The 23179-nt window shown below is 42.3% G+C and overlaps 2 protein-coding genes across 4 annotated transcripts in view; both read right to left on the reverse strand.

Annotated features, from left to right (window-relative positions):
* Positions 1-720, reverse strand: part of LOC102222184 (unconventional myosin-VIIb-like) — a 33066-nt gene extending 32346 nt beyond the window's left edge. The window contains exon 1 of the mRNA XM_023340047.1: positions 645-720. The gene's annotated coding sequence lies outside the window, so the exon portion shown is untranslated. The remainder of the gene's footprint in view (positions 1-644) is intronic.
* A 6494-nt stretch (positions 721-7214) lies between these two features.
* sap130 (Sin3A associated protein 130) lies at positions 7215-19801 on the reverse strand. 3 transcript variants are annotated; one of them, XM_023340002.1, is made up of 21 exons: positions 19456-19801; positions 18671-18798; positions 18319-18590; positions 17141-17299; positions 16953-17052; positions 16581-16696; positions 16361-16482; positions 15649-15796; positions 15473-15563; positions 15264-15368; positions 14995-15136; positions 14584-14699; positions 13784-14071; positions 13112-13286; positions 12911-13009; positions 12479-12831; positions 12151-12372; positions 10701-10826; positions 10342-10445; positions 10012-10125; positions 7215-8579 (listed from the first exon to the last, which is right to left on the reverse strand). In XM_023340002.1, exons 2-21 carry the CDS (start codon positions 18780-18782, stop codon positions 8421-8423), a joined length of 3123 nt encoding a protein of 1040 aa, XP_023195770.1. In that variant the 5' UTR covers positions 18783-18798; positions 19456-19801; the 3' UTR covers positions 7215-8420. The 3 variants fall into 3 exon arrangements, with proteins under 3 accessions (XP_023195770.1, XP_023195768.1, XP_023195769.1); XM_023340000.1 differs by having other exon boundaries at positions 12151-12396; XM_023340001.1 differs by lacking the exon at positions 19456-19801 and adding an exon at positions 19294-19449 and having other exon boundaries at positions 12151-12396.
* Between the last annotated feature and the right edge of the window lie 3378 nt (positions 19802-23179).

The following is a 23179-nucleotide window of genomic DNA, read 5'->3' on the forward strand; positions in this document are numbered from 1 at the left end:
TACTGTCGCATAAAAACGGCGATGACTCGACAAGACGCGTAGAGGAAATAAAATTAAATTCCAAAAGAAAATAGTAACGCACAAAAAATGATTTTGATAAGTGACTGTAGTCTGACTACTGGATATGAAATAGCAACGCGTTAAATTACTCTTTACTGAAAAAAGTTATCCGTAACGCGTTACTGACATATATATATACACACACATATATATAATGTGTGTGTGTGTGTGAAGTATATGTGTGTGTGAAGTACATTTCCACCAAAAAAAAAAACCCTCAAATTTTGAGAAGTCAGAAATTTTCGAGACAAAAAAACCCTTGAAATTTACGAGTTTGAAAAAGTCGACAATTTGCGAGAACACTAACAAAAAATTCGACTATTCAAACTCACAAATTTCCACATTGTTTGCTAAGAATTTTTTTGACTTCTCAAAATGTCAGGGTTTTTTTTTTTTTGACTAAAATTTACTCTTTTTTATCCCATCTACAGTGGAATACGCCATCGTGGCCGCTTCATAAATGTCACCTTACATAATCCTGAACGAGCATATTTTAGAATAAGACGCCAGTAAAACATCACATCGAGTTCAGAGTGGTATTTTTCTAATGAGAAGATTTTCCAACGCCAACTATGAGCTCTTACCTGAGAACAGGTGTCCCTGTGGTCCAAGGCCTTCCTCTCAGCGGAGGGATCTTTTCCTTGAATGGCTACGAAGCAGGAACTTTCCCCCAGAATTGTCTCATTTTATGGCTCTTTGACTTTGCTCCTACAATAGAGCCACCCGGCTTCGCCAGCAGCTACAAAATGGGCGTCTACTTTGTTTTGTTTTTTTTAATTATTATTATCAAAAATTAATACCGTTTTTCGTTTCAAAAATCGACAACTTAAGAGAATTCATGTTTGGTGAAAAAAATAAAAAAATAAAGCTAAAAGCAATTTGAAGTGTGGCATTACAGCACAATAAAGATAAGGGAGCTATTTTAATGGTTGCACAATAAATGTGCTCCGACTTCCCTGTTAAACAAAAAGCTCCACAAGATGGAGTTATGGAAAGTGCTAGAAGGAAGAAGGCAGTCCCCTTAATGCCTGGTCCATTATCACAGCTGTTCTGGGTCAAACACTGATAAATGTGTTATGATTTTATTTTATTTTTTTAAAGTTTGATAAATATAAAGGCTAATGACACTGAAGAGATAACTAGCTTGCTCTGTAATAACACTACTAATTTAATCCGCTTCCTTCAGGCGTGGTCCGTTTTACGGGGAAGGTGATTTGTTTAACAAGATGGCAAAGCAAGGTTGGCCCGGGTAAACCACCTGCTGAGACCAATTACGGCCATGAGAATCAATAATTAAACAGGGTACGCTGGCATTTATAAAGATGCTTCGGGTAGTCTTGTTTTTGTCTTCTAATACAGACGGCTGGAATAAGGAACGGATTTTTTTTTTTTAAAGTCACCAAAAGTCTGGGACAAAAGTGTCAATTCAGATTTGAGTGTTTGGGTCGCAAGAGGCCTCAAGAGTCGAGGTTGTCTGGAGTCTGTAAACACTACATACAGATTGTGAAGCTTTTAAGGTCGTTTGTTGAGAAATGAAAACTTCTCATTGTTTGATATTGTCTAGCAAAATGTTTTTTTTTACGTCAGGCTACAATAGAATGTTCAGTTCCAATGGTATCAATGACATCAGCAGTGATGGCATCACTGTATGATCTCACAAAGGAATCTCTCTCTTGAATGTAGCTCACAGACAGCGTTTTCTCAGACCTGTTCCTCAGTTCTATCACGACAGATCACTCTTCAGAGCACGTTCGAAATTAATCGATATCGATTCCAGATATTACGAGCTTTTCAGAGAAGCAAGTATTTACCAGTATATAGTCATGAAGCAACAACTGATTACTTGTGAACATGAAGCTTTTCCAGCTGAGCTTTCATGGATCGACATGATGAACCTCAACATCCAAGTCGACTACGACGAAATCATTGTTTTTGAAGATGACAGCGAGCCGGAAGATGAATCGGCAGAGATCCAGGGGGAACCAAGTCCTTCCGGCGACTTTGAGAGCCCAAGATCATTGGAAGTCGAGCAGAAAACAACTCCCTCCGCTGGCTTCGAGATTACCCCCTTAGTGGAAGACGTGGAAGAGACAAGCCAACACGTCATCGATCTCACAAAGCAGGTAGATGATCTTACAAAAGAACTGCAGAATAAGATTTTTGAACTCCAGGAGGAAAGAGACCGGAGGATTGCATGTCAAGCTGAAGTGAAATCGCAGCAGGGGGAGGTTCAAAAACTGCAAAAAATGTTGGAAAAAGAACGTCACCTGCGAGTCAAATGTGAAGATGTGTCAAAGGCTTCTTGCTCTTCCAAAGTAACAACAGACAAGAGCATTCTTCAACAGCTGGATTACTTCAAGAGGGAGGCTGAAAAATATGCCTCCCGCAATAAAGGTCTGATAGAAGTCATGGTTGAAGAATACAGAGTGAGACTTAAATATGAGGAGCAGCTCAAACGTCATACTGAGCAGGCTTCGAAATTCAAAGAACAGGAGGAAACGGTGAAATCTTTGCAGGGTCAGGTTGCAGACCTGAAGATGAAGTTGAAACTTTCTCTAGAAAACAACCATCTGAGAGTCTCCACCCAACCAGAGGTCCTCCCGCAAACAGAAGGTTCCCTGCAAACAGAGGAGGCCAAGGAAAGACAGACCTCCAATCAACCAGGGAGGTCAGAGGAAAGGCGTACGTTCAATCAACCAGGGAGGTCCGAGGAAAGACGGACCTCCAATCAAGCAGGGAGGTCCGAGGAAGGACGGACCTCCGATCAAGCAGGGAGGTCCGAGGAAGGACGGACCTCCGATCAAGCAGGGAGGTCCGAGGAAGGACGGACCTCCAATCAACCAGGGAGGTCCAAGGAAAGATGGACCTCCAATCAACCAGGGAGGTCCGAGGAAAGATGGACCTCCAATCAACCAGGGAGGTCCGAGGAAGGATGGACCTCCAATCAACCAGGGAGGTCCGAGGAAAGATGGACCTCCAGTCAACCAGGGAGGTCCGAGGAAAGATGGACCTCCAATCAAGCAGGGAGGTCCGAGGAAAGATGGACCTCCAATCAAGCAGGGAGGTCCGAGGAAAGACGGACCTCCAATCAACCAGGGAGGTCCGAGGAAGGACGGACCTCCAATCAACCAGGGAGGACGGAGGAAAGATGGACCTCCAATCAAGCAGGGAGGTCCGAGGAAAGATGGACCTCCAATCAAGCAGGGAGGTCCGAGGAAAGATGGACCTCCAATCAAGCAGGGAGGTCCAATCAAGCAGGGAGGTCCGAGGAAAGATGGACCTCCAATCAACCAGGGAGGTCCGAGGAAAGATGGACCTCCAATCAAGCAGGGAGGTCCGAGGAAAGATGGACCTCCAATCAAGCAGGGAGGTCCGAGGAAAGACGGACCTCCAATCAACCAGGGAGGTCCGAGGAAGGACGGACCTCCAATCAACCAGGGAGGTCCGAGGAAGGACGGACCTCCAATCAACCAGGGAGGACGGAGGAAAGATGGACCTCCAATCAACCAGGGAGGTCCGAGGGAAGACAGACCTCCAATCAAGCAGGGAGGTCCGAGGGAAGACAGACCTCCAATCAAGCAGGGAGGTCCGAGGAGAGATGGACCTCCAATCAAGCAGGGACCTCCAATCAACCAGGGAGGTCCGAGGAAAGATGGACCTCCAATCAAGCAGGGAGGTCCGAGGAGAGATGGACCTCCAATCAAGCAGGGAGGTCCGAGGGAAGACAGACCTCCAATCAACCAGGGAGGTCAGAGGAAAGATGGACCTCCAATCAACCAGGGAGGTCAGAGGAAAGATGGACCTCCAATCAAGCAGGGAGGTCCATGCGACCAACCTCCACTGGTTGCATGGAGGGCCTTCATGTTGGCGTTGGCCTCAAGGCCAGTCTAAGCCCGGCTCGGCCTTTACGCCGACCCACACCCAGGTGGCAGTAACCTAGGTAACTGTCCTAACCCAGGTTTTGCCAACACTGGGCATTATGAAAATTCAATGCTTTACACAGATTTAGGAAATCAAAACAGACACAGGCAAATAATATTCCTAACTCAAAAATCAATGGAGAAAACACAACATCAATTTCAGAGTTAAAAACACCAAAATAAACATAATTAAAACTTTCCTATATATAAAAGCTGCAGCAGGTAGAATTTCTAAAAAATTAATTAATCTAAATTCTAAATCAGTGGTGTCAAACTCCAGTCCTCAAGGGCCGGTGTCCTGCAGTGTTTAGATGTGCCACAGCTACAAAACACAGGAATAAAATTAATGACCTCCTCCTTGTGTAGATCAGTTCTCCAGAGCCTTAATGACCTAATTATTCTATTCAGGTGAGGTGCAGCAGAGGCACATCTAAACGTTGCAGGGCACTGGCCCTTGAGGACTGGAGTTTGACACCTGTGCTCTAAATTGTCCTAAGCTGTGAATGAGACAGAGAATCTGTGAAAATTTCTCTGACTCTGCTGCTGTCCAGAAACAACCAATCAGAACCAAAAGGCAAACTTTTGGTTCTGATTGGTTTCTAATGCGTTGAATGTGTTTCAACACATTCAACGCATTCGACTACTAATGTACTGCAGCTACGCAATTGGCAGAAATACAACCTAACATTGTATCATCATTATTTATAGAATGATTTAGAAAACAAAATGCTATACAGATTTGTCAAAACTATTTCGACCCATATTAGAACTTTGCATTCATTTCCCTTCAATTTAGTAGCTGCGATTTTCCCTAACCCTAACCCTACCCCTAACCCTAACCCTAGTCTATTCCTAACCTCTGAACGTCACCCTTGACTCAAAGCAATGAGCCCATCATATTAGGATCAGGCTTTGGTCCTAATATGATGGAACTAATATGGCACTGGACATATAGTGGTGCGTTCACACCAAACACGTTTTGAGAGTCAGGCGCATCTGGTTTACATTCAAAGAGCTGATGTGGCGCGTTGGGAGCGTCTAGCGGCCGTTTGAACCACTTGACGTGTCACGCGAGTCCATGGCGTCCAACATTCCACGCAGACTTTGAATGTAAACCAGACTCGCCTGACGCTCAAAACTAGTTTGATGTGAACGCACTATTAGAATGTTCAGTTCCATTGGTAACAGTGACATCAGCAGTGATGACATCACTCTTTGACGCATCAAAGGAATCTCTCTCTTATGTAGCACACAGAGTTTTTTCAGACCTGTTCCTGTTTCAGACTTATGAATCTTCTCCAATTATTTGAATTTACAGAATCAGCCCATTCTCAGGTGAGAGAGACTCACCTGGTATAAAGTTAAATTTTAGGTACTGGAATTACACCGGAGATAAATTAGTTTAATCAAAGCACGTCATGAATATGTGTTCGTGTACTCTGTCTTAAGTCCAGAGCATACTATTTATTTATTTTTTACTTTTACCACTAGATGACATTATATATATATATATATATACAGTATATACAGTATACATACTGAATATATATATATATATATATATATATATATATATATATATATATATATATATATATATACAGTACAGACCAAAAGTTTGGACACACCCTTTAATTCAATGAGTTTCCTTTATTTTCATGACTATTGACATTGTAGATTCACACTGAAGGCATCAAAACTATGAATAACACATGTGGAAATATGCACTAAACAAAAAAGTGTAAAACAACTGAAAATAGCCCTTATATTCTAGTTTCTTCAAAGTACCAACCTTTTGCTGTGATTACTGCTTTGCACACACTCTGCATTTTCTTGATGAGCTTCAAGAGGTCGTCACCTGAAATGGTTTTCACTTCATAGGTCAACCTGCCCTGTCAGGTTAATAAGTGGGATTTCTTGCCTTATAAATAGTCATGAAAATAAAGAAAACCCATTGAATTAGAAGGTGTGTCCAAACTTTTGGTCTGTACTGTACATATATATAATATATATATGCTGTATATATATTAAAGTAACAACTTTATTCATAGATGCAATGAGTTTATAGCAGCTGTGCGAATTATCTAATCGTCTGTTGATTTTCAGCAATCCACACTAATAGCAGATATAGAGGGCTACAAAATCAAATTTCCCTTAGTCCCCATGGAGCAGTGCTTCTCAATTCCAGTCCTCAGGCCCCCCTGCCCTGCCTGTTTCAGATGTGCCTCTATCAATCCAGGTGTGTGGCAGAAGGGCAGGGGGGGGCGCGGGGACTGGAATTGAGAAGCGCTGCCATAGAGGCCTGGCCCAGTGGCCCCAATGCCAAGATCTCCAGAAAACATTATTTCACACCATGAGTTTCTCTCCTTTCATGCCCATAGCAACCGATGACAGTGGTGTTCCTTGCAGCATTCATTGTCATGCATGAAGAGGATTTTGCTACGGAAGGTACGGCTCTTCTTTTTGAATTATGAAAGAAAGTGATCAGTCAGAAAGTCCATATACTTTGCTGAGGTCATTTTCATACCTTCGGGGTCTCTGAAGGGGCCGACCAATGATTCTCTCCCCAAAATTTTGGTGCAAAAAAATGACTCCACCACCTCCTTGCTGACATCACAGCCGTGTTGGGACGTGGTGGCCATCCACCACCAATCCACTACTGCGTCCATCTGGACCATCCAGGGTTGCACAGCAGTCATCAGTGAACAAGTCTGTTTGAAAATTAATCTTGTTGTACATTTCAACTTGGTTTTTGGTCTGAGGAAAACCAAGTCTTCACAAATTAAGGTCTTCACCCCGAGAGCATCGTCAAACGTTTGTTGCTTTTGAGGTGATGACTTCTTCCTCTCTTATTGGGATGTCAGTCTGTCAGTGCAGGACTACTTTAACTGTGAATGTCAGCATCTTTACATTTGTTTTGGGTGTGGTGTTGAAGCCCATATTCCACTCCAAGAGGTGTGTGGTGTGACGGCTGGATATTCCTAAGGCGTTCCTTCTACCTGTAGTCAAAATGGCCGTCCATGGATGGAGCCGCCTGCAGGAAGTCCACTGTTCTCTTCCTGTTGGCTTTGCTTCCCCAAGATGTCACAAAAGGAGTCTGCGTGTTTGAGGTATGCCTCCATTTAACTTAAAACATTTTTAAATTATTGATCCCAACATACAAAGAAAAACATTAATTGCTTCGACAGGTGACGAATACTACCTAGAGTGAGTTACATTGATTCCACAGAAACGTAGCTTTAAGTATCTTTACTTTAATTACACAAACAAAAACAATGTACAATGACTAGATATTTTCAAGCCCGCTTCATCCTGCAACGGTTACACTCTGCAGCAATGAAGCGGCGTAACACACACACACACACACACAACACAAACTGTTTCATCGAGTACAAAAACTTGAAAAGAACCAAGTCAATGAAAAACCAAAAGCACATTTACAGTGATTTACATGAAGTCAGTCTGCTGTTGTGAGAGCACAAGGCAAGTTAGTCTCTCTTCTTCTTCTGTTTCAAACACTGCACCGTCTCAAACCAACATTTGGTTTGGTCTCAAACCAAATCAACGCCACCTCTAGACGGTGGGACATCTATTCATCATATAGTGGATTAAAGATGGCAGTTCGACATTTTTCGCATTCTCACTTTCAAAACTAAGGACATTCTTTATGAGGATTTTTTTTTTGTACTATAAAAATTCTTTTAAACATGCCACATTAAGGTTTTTAACCCACACAAGTATTGTCATTTTGATTTGTAGATTGCAACTAAACACGGGGCTGATAAAAAAAAAAAAAAAGGGTAAATGTGTAACCATCGAATGAAATATATGTATGTATAGATATATATAGGAAAAATATTAGCCATAAGAAAAAAACCAAAAATGTAGTGATTTGAAATGTGGGACAGCTTGCACATTTCTACGTCCAATTCTTCTACACTAACAAAATGAAGGCACAGACTGAGCACAGTCAAGATTAGTCTGAATAAACTGTTGGCTAAAAGTAAAATCTGAGGAGATGGACTCAAAATTCACTGCATCTGCATGCCAATTATCACAGATACACAGGAAGCCATCTTTGAACTGTCCTAATGGAGGAGGCAGAAACTAGTAATAAAACGAGCCTCGAGAGTCTTTAAAGTAAATCGTCGTGGGTTTTGTTTTGTTTGTCCCCACTAACACATCCTAGATTGCTTCATACTCGGTATGTTCACTGTGTCTTTAAGAGAACGCTGTCCGGGTCAGCTTCTCCGATCGCCGAAGCCTCCCCGGTTGGCTTCTCTCTCTGCCTCTCTAACCACAGGCAGTTAAGGAAGGGCGCGTGCGATTGTATGCAGCAAATCATAGCACCAGAATTCAGAACGGCTCCTTCGCCCCGCCCCCTTTCCTCCTTGGAAACGGGGCGGCGGTCGTCGAGGGGCGAGTGACTCACCCTCAACCTCACGCCCGTTCTTTGCGCTTCAGTTTGGACGATTTCTTGACGGTGCCGTTCTTGTTGAGCAGCTTCAGAACTTTCTCCTTGTGATCGAGAACCTTCATCATGGTGTCTCTGGCCTCGGTCACTTGGTCCATCACCAGTTTACAGCGCTGCATGTTGCCCTGGGGACGCAAAAATTTGATTTACGGTTTAGCTAAAGTGATTTGTTTTGGCAGCGGCTAATTAAACATTCGGTTAGCTTTTAACTACTTCTGAAACATGAAACAAAAACCAACCAATAAAACCTTAAAGAGAAACCATCTTATCCCTCTTCACACTACTGTAATGGGTGTAAAAAAAGAGAAAAGAAATAAAGAAATCTGTTGCATAATGTTAAAACTTGTAAATCAAAAATGCTACCTAACAAACTGATTATTCTATTCTGAAGCTCTGTCTGTGCCGATGAAAATCCACTCACCTCGACATGCCAAATACTCAGAATGGCTCTGATCAAGCAGAATTTTTATGATTAATTCAGCTAATAATTATGCCACTAGGGGACACTTCATTTATAAATTATGTGTTGAACTTTTAATTTGTGGAGGGACTTGATTAAAATTTTTAATTCAGTTAACTGCAGGGTCTATAATTTTAATAAAAATTGATTATCTAAAATAAGCAATATTTTCAATTCAGAAACCCATTTTGCTGATCAATTATTGAATAAACAGGCATATAAATTTGTTTTTAATCTATCTAGGTTATTCAAACACCGCATTGGTGCAAAGTGCTTTTACACCCAGTCAGTTTTCAAGTGTTTCATTCATGGAACATATTTGAAAAAAAGAACCCATCTTTAGAAATCTTGACGCTGACATCAGCATTAGTAGCTGTGCTGCTGAAACATGCTTAGTAGTGAGATGCTATTTTAGGCTTGGATAGCTTCGCCGATATGCTGAATCCTTTTAGCATACAACAATAGTCTTTTCCAGTGTCCAATCAGTTAATATTTTTGAAGCAAAAATTAACCCCCAGTGGGCCTAGATAAGTGGTTTTGTCATCCTTCGCTGCTTGCAGATGTTGCCTCTGCAGAAAGACAACACATTTTTCAGCTTTAGACTTTTGCATGTCAAAAAACCCCAAAAAACACAGACTCTGTGATGATACAGCAAAAGTTAAAAAAAACTCTTAATTTGTACACTCTTCAACCCAACACAAACACTAAAATAAGGGTGTGGGAGGATTTTATGTTCCACAAAATCAGTTTCTCATGGCGTAATTCAGGTAGCTAGATAAACAGTGGACGTTAGAGGGGCTTAACTTCCTAGCAGGATCTACATGTCTGAACAAGTCCGAGTGAAACATCCAAATGTGACTGGAAACAGAGTCCAAAATGTGACAGCTTAATTAAAAAAGCATTTAAAAATGTGTTGTGCTCCCAAAAGTCAAAAACTGTTTAACTTGGCAACTGATCGTCAATAAATCTTGACAACTAACAAACCCGACAAGAAATACCCCAAAGCATAAAATGCCTATGCTGACATGTTCTGTTCTTGCTCAATATGACCATAAGTAGAATTTTAAATGAAAACATCTCCAAGCTGTTTGTAGTACCTGAATGAGCTCGTTGATTCGGTGCAGGTCATCGTCGGAGCCTGCTCTCTTCTTTGGGATAAGGCCCTCTTGGAGGGTGGAGAGACGGCTGTACACATCGTGCTCCAAACTCGACTACAGACACAAACAGAGAAACAAAAATCTAATTTAAAGACCTTTTAGTTGGCTCCCCAATTATGAGTTTTGCACAATTCTAAGTAGTAGTAATAATGAAAGATTTTTGAAATGGTACACAAACTATTTCCTGTAACTATAACATCTGGTAAAAACTATTTTATTGCGCGCATGAACAACTTATTGAACAAATGTTAACATGTGGCGGTCACGCACCAGCTGCCTGAGCTGTGCAGCACACAGGTGAATCTTCCAGCCTTGTGCCCTGCATGCCACTCCTCTCTGATTGGCCATATCCTGCAAGCTGCACTTCTTCTCCTCTGAAGTGGGAAAAAAATAGTGTCAGTGTGAATTGGTTTCATTAAAATACATTAAAGCAGCTCAATCAGTTTTACATTTTAGTTCCTACTTAAAATGATCATGAAAATGTCGTCTTCCAGAAAAAAAAAAAAGAAACTGACAATATACTTTGTAAACATATTCATATCATCTTATTTTAATAAACACGATTCCGGTATTATAACTAAGCAGCTCAAGAATTCTTAGATTGGGCAGACCGTCAGAAGAAGACTCACCTTTGACCCTGATGTCGCTGTACCTCTGAAAGTGGTGGTAGGCAGCCTTCCAGGGGTTCCGGTAGTGCCGCAGCAGTGTGATGGGAGGACGAGGCCTGACTGGCACATATCGAACTCCTTCTTCATCTGAAAGAGAAAATTGCTTTTTAAAATTTCTAACCAATCAAAAATGAAACGATTACTGAAATAATCGTCAGCTAATTTAGTAATCGATTAGCTTTTAATTGGAGTATATAAATGGAAAAAAGGCCATTTTCTGACAAAACGACACCCTCAGAGCAATAATTATGGAACAACTGTACAAATACTGCAAGCTAGGCATTTATGATAGTAAAAAAACTTGTCTAATTAAGTTCTACCCAGAACTCCTCAAATGGCGTAGTGTTAGTTTCACCCTGTTCAAACTGAGTTTCTTTGGGAATCCAGTTTATCTGTTCATCCAAAAATTGGTTAATCTAAAAATTAAACAGCTCAGCCATTCACTGTGTTAACTTTCAGTCAAGCAGAAAGCGCTGCAGATGCACTCTTTGCCACAAATGATCAGGCACTCATAAAGAAATGCGGCATTGTTGCATTTTAGGTAATGAAATATTTTATTTTTTTAAAAATCAATCAATCAAATAATTTGTTTATTTGCATCTTTTAATGTATTTATAATATTGTACAAAGCCCTCTAGTGTACATGGGGAAAGATTTTTCTTTTGCCTTCCCTCGCAATACGCTTACTGCAATATTTGCTGGTCTATCTTGTATACAAATGGCAATTTAAAATTTCAAATATATACACATTTAGAGAGCCTCGGTGCTTATTCTTTACTCTTTGGTGCAAAACACTGATTGAAAATCGATTTATTCGCTGCATGTTTATGTCTGTCTATGTAAGGTTGAGATGAAACTTCACATGAAAACATCCTTTTAAACCATTCAGACCATCAACACAAACGAGACACAATCAAAACTGTCAGATGACTTTTTTTACCCCACGATCATAACTCAGAAATGGTCCAAATAGTTTGGACGTATTTTTTATTTCTTTCCTACTTGTGGAAAGTTTCTGTTTATATCATAGGTTTGTGGTGCATTTCTATCCTAAAGAAAAAGATATAAAACTTCAGATATTTCCCAAGGAGATATTAACATTCATGGAAAAGCCTTACAAAACCTTATTTAATATCAGAAAGTATGATGGCAACTGTAAGAAAGGCTTACAGTATCCAATTATACGGAATGAACTAATGAGCACATTACTGTGAGAATGCAAAACCTTTTATGAGGTAAGGTAATCATCATAACCCCTGGAGGGCTTTGTAATATTGCATAAAGGCTTAAATAATTAAAAAATCGTAATTTTATAAAATCTAATTAATCAATAGAATAACCGATTACTAAAACAAAGTTTAGTTGCAGCCCTATGTTCAGAGTGATTTTATCAGTGGCTGTTAAAGCGTACCAACGTATTCCCTGGGAGGGGATTCCCGCCTCTCCGCCCTGCCGCTGATGGGCCTCCCGGGGGTCTTCTCTTCATCGGTGCTGTTGGTTTCCACCATCTCGCTCTCCTCTGTGGAGATGACGTGCTGCTGTTTGCGGGGCTTCTTCCTGGGCGAGGCCCCGGGCACCAGCTCGGCTGTAGCCGGAGGGTTCAGCGTGTTGGCCTGGGTGGAGCCGGCCGGGGCTGAGGACAAATTCACATTGGGATCTACAGGGATGCAACATGCTTGCGTGTGAATCCACGTTTCTGACAGACTCTCTGATAACTGGAGGAAGAAGACATTTCCTACCAGGCTGAGAGGTATCCATCGTTTCCACCTCCTGCTTGATCTTGACGTCTGGGCAGGAGGAGCTGGCGGCGCATGCCGCCGTGCTACTGGCAGCGGGCTGAGTGGGCGAGGCCACGGTGTTGGCCATCGACGCCGGAACAGGGGGGGTTACGGCCATGGCCGCAGGCAGGGAGAGAACAGTGGAGGGCTGGGAGGGAGGAACGGGCCCCGGGGTCGCCAGCATGGTGGGCATGGCCTGGGTCAGGTGCTGGGGGTTGGAGGCCTGCTGCTCCCCTCCTTGGGCAGGCAGAGCTTCGACTGCAGCCATGACTGGAGGGGCCACGGCCATGTGGACCTCTGCTTTGGGTTTCACTCTAACGACAGGAGAGAAGAGTCAACTGATAGGAATCGTTTCAGAACAACGATGAGGCGACCGACGCAAAAGAAGCTCACCCCGCAGGCCGGGGAGATCCTGCTCCTCTCACGCCGCCATCGATTCTGCCACTGTTGGATTCACTGGTCTGGGTGGGGATCAGGGTCTTACGAACACATCTGGAAAACCCAAACAGGAAAAACAAAGTCCGCTTAAGGTCAACATTTTAATAAAGAAAAAAAAACTCCTGCTGGGAGCTGCGACCCGATGCGAGCCCTCACCCTTCGGTCGCAGGTTTCTTTCGCAGGATGCTGGGTCGAGGGGAGGAAACCAGGGTGGGAGCTCCTCCCACTCCTGCTCCCTGTGTGTGGGCCTGCACCATGGTAGCTACAGGCTGGGTGGCGCCAAACGTGGTGCTGATGGGACTCGCTACAAAACCGTCAGCCAGAACAACTCCTGAAATCAGAGACAGTGTTACAGAGGTATAGACATTTTGAGACAGATTGGTATATAAAGAGATAGCGATATATATAGAGAGAGACATAGATCTATAGAGAGATGTACACAGAGAATAGAATAGGATTGTATTCTACATCTATGGCTATATCTGTCTCTATATATCTCAATATTGAGAGTTGAGTAGATAAATAGATATATATAGAGAGACAGAGACAGACCAACAGATAAATATAGAAAGACAAATTTAGAGAGAGACGTAGATATAGAGCTATAGAATGAGATTTCATTAATACCATCATGAAGATTTTCATGTGTCACAGCAGGAAAGAACTAAATTGAAAATTGATATAAACAACTCGTATTGAAAAACAATCTAGAATAACTAGGAGATATACACCATGAAATAAGTGACACATCCATCACCAATAAGCCCCAGTTCTGTTAAAAACTAACCACGATGATTCCCAGTGAGGCAGAATCAGGTGAACAGCTACCTGGCTTGGCTTCAGTCTGCTGTTGCTGTTGCTGTGTGACGATCGGTGCGGGCTGAACCCCCTGTGTAGCGATGGACGCAGGCGAATGCAGACCCTGAACCCCGATCTGTGCGGGCTGGATGCCCTGCGCGCCGATCGGTGCGGGCTGGATGCCCTGGGTGCTGATCTGTGCCGACGGGAGGCCGATGCGATCCACCGCCATCAGCTGCATGTGGTTGAGGTGAACGGTGGTGGCCACGCCCACTCCGGCCTGAGCGGGCAGGGCCGAACTTGGAGCTTGAGGGGTGACTTCAGGAAAAAAAGGAAAAATGTGTTGCTTCATATTTTTACAAAGCAGAAATGCACTTTTTAAGTGATGAATTGTTCCATTTTTGTCACATTGAATCTACCAACTTCAAAAGAATTTTATGTCATTTAAATGCACCTTCCACCAGGACGCAGAACACAACTAAAAGCTACACACCATATTTACACACACAGACTTGGTTAAAGTTCGGACCTAAATTTGAGTCTGTGCTATTTTGCCAAAAAATGTACGAACAAACTGCAGAGCAGAGAGTGGTTCTACAAACTATCAGATAAGGGCGCTGTGTACAGGCAACTTTACACATGGTAATTAGTAAAAAAGTAAAACTTACTTTTAATTTCACTTAATTTTTCACTACTTACTAGTCTCTCACAAAAAATAAGTAAATAAAATGCACTGAAGTTGGTGATTGGAATGTGCATCTTTAAATGAAAAACAAAAAACCCAGCTGACCCCGAGTAAAAGTAAAACACCACGGCTCGGCTGGACTCACCTGGATACTGGCGGATTGTGGACACAGGGCTGCTGATGGGTGTGTATGTGTGTGTCAGAGGGTATGATGAAGAGTACGCTGGGAGAAAATACTGGAGCTGTACTGGAACAGAAGGTCTGTAAACAAGGAGAAAAAAAATCATCTTCAAAAGTCAAGTATCCTGATCCCATGTTTCTGATTACAACTATTCTACTGCTAAACTTTCACAGGATGCTTTGTAGTTAAGAAGTTTATAGTATTTAACGTGCTCGAGTCTCATGTAACCAAAGTGCCTTAACCTTTACACATGTCAAATCAAGACTAGAATTTTTTAAAATTATGACTAACATATAAAAACGACAACTAAAAAAAAAAACGTTACCACCCACTTAGAGCTAAAACATAACTCAAACCAAACGTTTTCCTTCTCACCTGTTGTCACTTCTGGTTTCCATGGTGACGGGGTTAGGAGAGGACCTGTGCCCTGGGATGGGGATGAGGTTAGCCCTCTCTCCTGGGTACTCAGCCTGGACGCGGGATGAAGAGTGGGCGATCGGCTGTGGGACCACTTTAGCTGTTAAAGGCACAGGACGGTTACTGCAGGGCGCCACGCCGACCAATCAGGATCAAGGAAAAATATTCAAAACAAAGGTCGACAAAAAAAAACAAACCCAACAGAACAAAACACAGAACAGACTTACCGACGGGGATAGTGGACGTCGTCGCTGCTGTAGCATGACAGGAGTGGGACGGCATCGTCACGGTGACAATAGTGCTACTGGTCATCTGGGTGTGAGGTACAGAACCTAAGCGTTCGGGAAACAGAAATGATTTTAGTGTGCTGCTAATAATTAAAGTTCCAACAAAGTTTACCTTCTGTGAGCCTCTTAGACAGGCTCAACATCAGTACCTATCGTGGTCGTCGATGGCACAGTGTTGGTGGCGACTATCGGTGCCACAGTCGCTGCGGCGACAGGAGTCACAGTGCTGAAGATGGGCTTCTGATTGAAACAGGACACATAGATTTCCTCTATAGTCATTTGCGTTAACGCTACTTTCACCACGTGAACGTGGCAGAGCACCGACCTGTGCCATGGTGTGTGGCGTCTGGGCCTTCTGGGCTCCTATGGCGGGGTGCGACGGCAGAGTGATCCGTGTGGCTGAATCCCGTGACGTCTGAGGCCTCTGGATGCCGACGGTGGCGGGAGGGGGGTGGATGGTCAACGCAGGACGCCTGCAACAAGAAAATGCTCTCATCACCATGTTCCTCACTGCAACAAGAGTTTATCTGTTGTAAGATTATGTCTGTATGCAAGTGTTGATAAAAACTGATGGAAAGCGGCAAATATAGATCCATATCTAGGCGTCATAATGAAGTGAAGGACATTGAGTGCTGCTCTCAATCGGCTGGACAATTTTCTTCATTTTGGGAGATCAGCTGATATTTACGAAACCAATCAAAGGCTGAAAATCACCCACTATCTCCTTGTGCTGTGTTGCAGGAGAAGGCTAAGAAAAGATTTTAAAACAAGGCACAATTAAAGGCTAAAGAAATTGTTGTCCATACTACTAATTTAGAAAGAAAGAAAGAAAGAAAGAAAGAAAGAAAGAAAGAAAGAAAGAAAGAAAGAAAGAAAGAAAGAAAGAAAGAAAGAAAGAAAGAAAGAAAGAAAAGCTATGACATTTTCATGTGATCATTTACATACAGCATCGTTTTCTTTGGCGTTTTATGGCAACTGAACATAAAACAAAAACATTTCATCTATATTTAAAATACATTCATTTCTGTAAGACATACCCATGTGTCACTTCAGAGTGAGTGGCATTCGGACTGATCACTGGAGGCTGAGTCCTGGGAGCTGAGATGGGTGCCACCACGGTTGGGAGAACAGCTGTGGATGTTGTTACAGCGGGGCGGGACTGCACAGCACACAGCAGAGAAGGAAGGTGAAACACAGAGTAGCTCGTTATCGGACCGTTTTGTTTCTGTCCTTCTCCGTCTGAGCTGTTGAACTCACCTGGATGGTCTGATGGATGATGTGCTGCACCGTGGGCTGACCAGGGCTGGCGCTGGCTCCGGTGGCGGGCCGCAGGACCGTTTTGGAGCTGGACATGACAGCTGCTGCTGCTGCCCCTGCAGGGAGCACAACAGCACGTTTAAACAGAGTGCTGAGGAAAAATATTTGCACCAACAAGATATCTTTATTGCTTTTTTGTCGCACCTAAATGTTCCAAATATTTTTTTTTTATAAATCAGACAGAAATAGCAAATGCATTTTAATAAAAGGCTGCATTTTGTACTTTCCTAGATCTGAAATGTTTAAGTGTATTTAAGAAATCCATTGGAAGAACAACAGCCAACCGTCTTAAGGACACAATAAGAACCATACCTCGAGGTAAATGGGATGAGTAGGGCTGAGGAGGGACAGTGGGGGTCCTGATGATGTGAATGTTGGCTGGCATTAGGTGGTGCAGGTTGCTGGAGTGACCCTAAAGCAACATGGGAGCAGAACAGAAGAATAATCAGCCAGATAATTTCAACATCCATAAGAGGCTAATGTACAGAGCCTGTGCACACCTGCTGACCACTGATGGTTGCCACGGGGATGGATGGGGTGGTGGGCATGGTGCTCTCTATGGTGACAGTGATGTGACTTGGCACCTTAGGTATGTGAGCCTGGTTGGAAGCGGGAGCCGGGGCGATCAGACGACTTGGAATGGGCGGCTTATGGACCGCCTGAGGGAAACCAGAGAGTTGGTCAATTTAACAAAACTGGGAGAGTTTCTGAAAAGCAGGACAGATCTGATCTGTTAACATTAAATGAATGTTTCCTGTACAATAGTGGGAGAGTTTGTTTTATGCCTGAAGCTAAAAATGGCCTTCTAGGTCTATGTTGGCGATATGGAAAGTGTTTTTGCTATGAATATGAATACAAGTACAGGTAACATGGCAGATTACAGCAACCAAAAGATTTTATTTAGGGGTGCACCGATTCCTTAATTTTAGGTGATCGGCCGATACATGTGAAACTGACAAAACTACCTCTGTTAAGTTTTAAAAATCAGCCACGTTCCCTTTTACTGTCATTAGAGAGCGCCGACTGACAGACCAGGTCACGTCTGCAACTTTTTAAACACCTCTGGTGGTAAAACAAACAGTAACCACCAACCGGTGCACCTATAGTTTCACTGGGATTTTATGTGGTAGAGCAACATAAACAAGTGTGTATTTGCTGACGTAAAAGGAAAAGGTTCTATTATTTAATTACATAAGAAAAAAAAAACAGTGTGTCCTACACTTGCATTCAGTTCTCTTTATCCAGTCATCTCAATAGAACTCAGTGCATCCAATTGCCTTTGAAGTGACCCAATATATATAAATAGACCAGTGTGTAATTTAATCCATACAATTTAATATCTGGACATCATCCTGAGAATACCACCCACAGAAAAATAAAGCGGTAGCAGCATCATGCTGTAGGAATGCTTTTCAACAACAACTGAAAGGCAGCTGTAGTTGCTGCATTTAGAAATCATAGAAAAAGTGAGGCTTCTACACAAACACATTCAAATCAGGTGTAACTCTGCGTTGGTCTACGAGATAAAAATCAGAATACGACAAGAGTGACATTTGTTTCAAATGTCACTTGTTGTGCAAAAGCCAAACAATAATGCAAAGAAAACCCCACAGTTTCCAATTAAAGCTAAACATCAACAACAAAAGAAAGCTAACTGGGACAAACAAAAGACGTTCACCTTTATTTGGCCGTCGGTGAGGACTGCAGGCTGGCCCTGTGGGAGGTGGACAGTGGGTGCAGGTAAGGTGACAGGCGTCCCAGGCTGGATGGAGACGGTCTGGGGGGCAGCTTGCGGCTGCCCATGCATCTGAACCTGTGGGTACGGCCGGACCACCATGGTCTCCTGTTTGTCATCTCTGAAAGCTAAGGTTGCCCCCCCTCCTGTGGCGGGAGGGTGGTCCTGCTGACCATGGTCGCCTTCACGACTGCTGTCCCCCTCTCCCACTGCTCCTGTAATGGATTGGATGAACTTGCAATGGATTTACTGAACTTAAGCTAAGCATACTGTGATGATGATGATGATGAGTTACCTGGAGGGTTGGATGGCTGGTTGACAGGCACCAGGTTTGCAGGAGCAGGGATCTGAGCGGCACCGCCGCTAACCGCAGGCAGCCCGTGTCGGGGGAATTGTTGAGAGCTCATCCGACCTTCTTCTGACCTAAAAAACCCCAAACAAACAAATAAACAAGTTTAGAACCACACACTGTTTAACAAATGTCAAATTGAAAGTAAAAATGCAATATTAAAACATGTAGGTAGCCAATACTAAGTAAAAGCCCTCGAGTTTAACTGAGCGGGACAGAGAGCAGGCTAATGTACAGGTTCAGGGCACAATCAGTAGCATCTGGTGAAGCCGAGGAGGTAACAGCCACTCGGTGACGTTAAGTGTTAGAAGCACAGCAATGCTTTCAAAAACATATGAAAAAACAGGCAGCTTCTCGTCTCCTTGTTTGGTATTAAATGGTGAATATCATATGACAACACTCGTCGCTAGTCACACAAGTGCCACCCAATAGTAAGTTGTTTTGATGACACAGTCGCAGTCTTTAGGTTCTGCCTGCACAAAAACACCTAAGCGCGACCCATCTTAAGCTAAATAATCGTCTCTGCGGTCAACAGTCTTGGTTCCGTAGCCTTAAAAGTAAAACGCTACCTTGTTAGCTAGCTGCTGTTGCTAGCAGCAAGCTAACGTTCCAGACGACAACTAAAAGCTGGCTGCTTTTCAGTCTAAAGTATTAACTTTCCAAAGAGCCGAAAGGCGCAATTTCTACGAGCTAACCAAGCGGCAGTGTTTCTGAATGTGTGCTGACATTACCGTAACCGCTAAAGAACTAGGCAATGGTCGTTTTGAGGATTACAATTTTTCCATTCGTCTTTTCTTTTTTTCCCCCTAACATGTAAGCCGGAAGAACGCATAGGAACGACTTAGCTCTTTCCGCCAATCAGAGAGAGCCCTTCGACTTAATGGGCCAATCAGAACTTCAGAATTACTATACCTTAGCAAAAGCCGTTGGCTAGCTGCGAGCAAAAAATGTTACGCTTAAACAGCGTGGTCACGTGGTCTGTGGAAACTGCACCTTCTATTTATTATTCAAAAGATGACGTTAACATAAAGTCGGTGAATTATTGGTTAAACACTGAAGAATTGTTTTACCAAAAAGTTTCTAAATTCTAAACAGATGAGAAAATGGATTGTTAGTGGCGTGATGTCCTTATAGACCACAGAATGATAACGTAAAATTAAATTAAACTCATAAAAAATGATAATTTGTTATGCTTAGTTTACTTAATTTCCTGGAACTTCAGTTCTTATAATGGTGGCTGATCTGTTTTTCTGAAAGAAAACATTTTTTTATGGATTCTTACACTGCTCTTCCAATCTAAATCGTATTAATCTGGTCAGAGCATGTGCAGTTGTCAAACGCATCATAAAGTCATATTCTATCCAATCCCTGTGCGCTTGCCTGAGCCAATAGCCAATGGGAAGCACTAACTCATAAATATTGATGAACACTTTCTATTTAACCCGCCAAAAGAGAATCTTAGAGTTTGGTACAGTAGAAAGCGCAATAACACATTTTACCCTTAGAGGGCAGCAGAGATTCGTAAAACTGTACAAGTTTTTATTCAGAGTTAAACCTCCGACAGTTCAAGTGTGGTTCATGGGAGAAAACGTGCAAGAAGTATTTTAGAGGACGTTATATTAATTTGTCAATATTGTACAATTTATGGTGCGTTACCTCTGAAAGGTCTCAACAACAACGGGATAGATTTCACTATGAATTTTTGTCATAGTCTTTATCGTCTTAAGAAATTATTTCCCTAGAGCAGGGGTGTCAAACTCAATTTCACCAAGGGCCACTTCAGCATATTGGCCACCCTCAACGGGCCACATTGACGGTATAAATCAGGAATGCCCAAGTGCAGCCCTCCAGACTGCAACTTTTAGATGCGTCCCTGCTAAAACATACCCCAGACAAAAAGTTGACTTCCCTCATTAGCAGCAACTCAGTTCTGTAGAGGCCTATGAATGAGTCAATGATCCAGGTGTGTTAGAGAAGGAAGGCATCTAAAGTTGCAGACTGATAGGTCTGGAAAACTAGACTTGGGCAACCCTAGCATAAATGTATTAAAATACAATGTTAAAAATAAATTAAACAACACCTCACATTGTTAAATAACTGATTTTATGTATTCAAGTTTTAAATATTACATTTGAGTTTGCATGGACGTAAAATTACTGCTCAGTTTAAAAATTACAATATTTTTTAAACTGAGCAGTTTAAAAATGTGCTCAGCTAAACTTCGCTCTTTAGCTCGTTAGCTTGTCGATGTTTCAGTTTTATTCACTGGAAAAATTAATCTTTGTCTGCGTTAAAGATAAGCAGACAAAGAATAAAAACAAGTTTTGATATTAACTCTCAACTTCATTCACAAAACTTTTTCGTTATTTATTACACAACGAACATGTATTTCACATAAGAACAAAACAATGAGGTGATGTTTCCTGTCCTTGAACACAAAGCTGATCCTCTTCACCTTGTCACCAACTCACACATCCTCACTGTGTTCTGTAAATAAACAAAACACAAGCAAAATCAATAAACTATATGCATATTCCAGTATACTGAGTTTTGGTTTTACATTCATTCTATTTAAATTTAGTTTGTTCGTGCTCACCAATGTTTTCCCCTGGTCAGTTCGTCCATGTCCGGTTTTAGTTCTATTCTGTGGAAATCCTCAAAATGGCGTGTAGGTTTTCGTCAGTAATGCGCGATCTGGTCTTGGTCTTGTTTAAATTCATTATTGAAAACATCTGTTCGCTCAGATAGGTGCTTCCAAACATGGACAAAAAACACGAGCTGCATGGAGTCGAAGCTGTGGCATCAAATCAGGGGCAGGAGACGGTAAAAGTCCAAGATTGAAACATCACTGAACTTCGCTCTTTAGCTTGTTAGCTTGTCGATGCTTCAGTTTTATTCGCTGGGAAAATTAATAATCAGCTTGAGGTGGCTCTGCTGCACTCTAGTGGCGAGAAGCCGTAATGTTGGCTGGTAACAATCGGAAGGCATTATGGGAGATGTAGTTTGTAGTCAATTCGTGCTCAAAACTTATTTGAAGTCAATCAATGGGGCTGTAAAACGGTGGTGGGGGGGAGAGGGCCACATAAAATGACGTAGCGGGCCACATGTGGCCCGCTACGTCATTTTACGTCATGGAGGGCTGGAGTTTGACACATGTGCCCTAGAGGATGGGGTGTAAATACCACCGTTTTATTCACATTACACAAACACTTTCGCTTAAAAGGAAATAAGAGAAATTAAATCTGAAGAAAATGGATGTGTGCATGATACTCAATGATTCTGAACAGTGAATTCTACCTCAGTCGTAGTGCTACTTCCTGTTAGGACTTACACCATTATATTTGATTTGCTATGACAAAAGGTTAAACTTGGAGAACTAAAGGTGCATCTTTATTTGACGTAAAAATCCAGAGCACCTTGGATGTATTTCTTCCCTTCTTAAAAATACATTAACGGTAATGTCTGTATCCTGCATGACATAACATCCAAGATTATGTCTAGAAAAGGAGTTTATGTATTGGACTCTTCCAGCTTTGACAAACTGTGTCCAATGTAAAAATGTATCACATGTCCTCTAATTATCAACACAAGTTCCCCTCCATAATAACAGTAACTGCATGAACACTACTCGTAGCTCGTAGCCTCTGAAGACTTGTCAGGCAGGTCATCGTGTAAGTACACCTGGGCCATAAAAGGTTATATAAACCAACCCTGCATGCTGAGGCCTGCCAAATAAATTCCTGAGCCTCGCGCACGCACTAGCTGACCTGTTGGTATGTTGCTTTAACTCTGGAGCCTGTGAAACCCTCACGACAGTCATTCTTTGGATTTTATTGCCAGCTAGTTAAGAAAATGATGAGGGCTGGCATGAGCGTCAGATTCCGCGCATGCCGTGAACACCGAGAGGTGAGGAGTGAATGTGCGCAAGAACAAAGAGAACGCATTGCTTTCGGGTCTCGAGAGGATTTCTGAGCTGCACACTCATGTTGTGGTTGAAGTCTTTATCTGTGGCTCTAACGGTTTCTTCTCACCGCAAAAAGCTAAATTGCCAAGTATTTTTGGTCTAGTTTCTATGTGTAAATATCTTAGTACACTTGAAATAATAAGAAAAGACGTAGCTTACAAGTAACTCTTCAGCACAATGAGCTTCTTAGAAGTCAATAGTTGGTAACACTTTATTTGAAGGGGTGTGCGTCAGACTGACAAGACACTGTCATAAATATGACATAACACCTGTTATGAACATGAAGGAGTCTTTATGAATGTGTATGACTGTTGTCATGAAGTGCCATTCGGTAAATAATGACACTATTCATGCAAAGTTGCTTTAAAAGTCCATTAAAAGCGCCAACTCTGCATTTTGGTGCAGAGTTGGCGCACCAGTTGAAAACTGAGGCTTTTAAGTGTATATATTTACCAAACAATGCAAAGTTGGCACTTTTAACACCTTCATGT

The sequence above is a fragment of the Xiphophorus maculatus genome, chromosome 9 (assembly GCF_002775205.1).
Source record: "Xiphophorus maculatus strain JP 163 A chromosome 9, X_maculatus-5.0-male, whole genome shotgun sequence".
NCBI classification, from domain to species: Eukaryota; Metazoa; Chordata; class Actinopteri; order Cyprinodontiformes; family Poeciliidae; genus Xiphophorus; species Xiphophorus maculatus.

Bases quoted from the DNA above. Each gene is read 5' to 3' on its own strand.
- sap130 (XM_023340000.1), bottom strand. From the start codon at position 18,782: ATGAGCTCTCAACAATTCCCCCGACACGGGCTGCCTGCGGTTAGCGGC. The intron at 16,697-16,952 runs GTATGGTTCTTA...TGCTCCCTGCAG, and splicing joins CTCATCCCATTTACCTCGAG to GGGCAGCAGCAGCAGCTGTC. The intron at 15,564-15,648 runs GTCGGTGCTCTG...TGTTTCAATCAG, and splicing joins CGCCACACACCATGGCACAG to AAGCCCATCTTCAGCACTGT.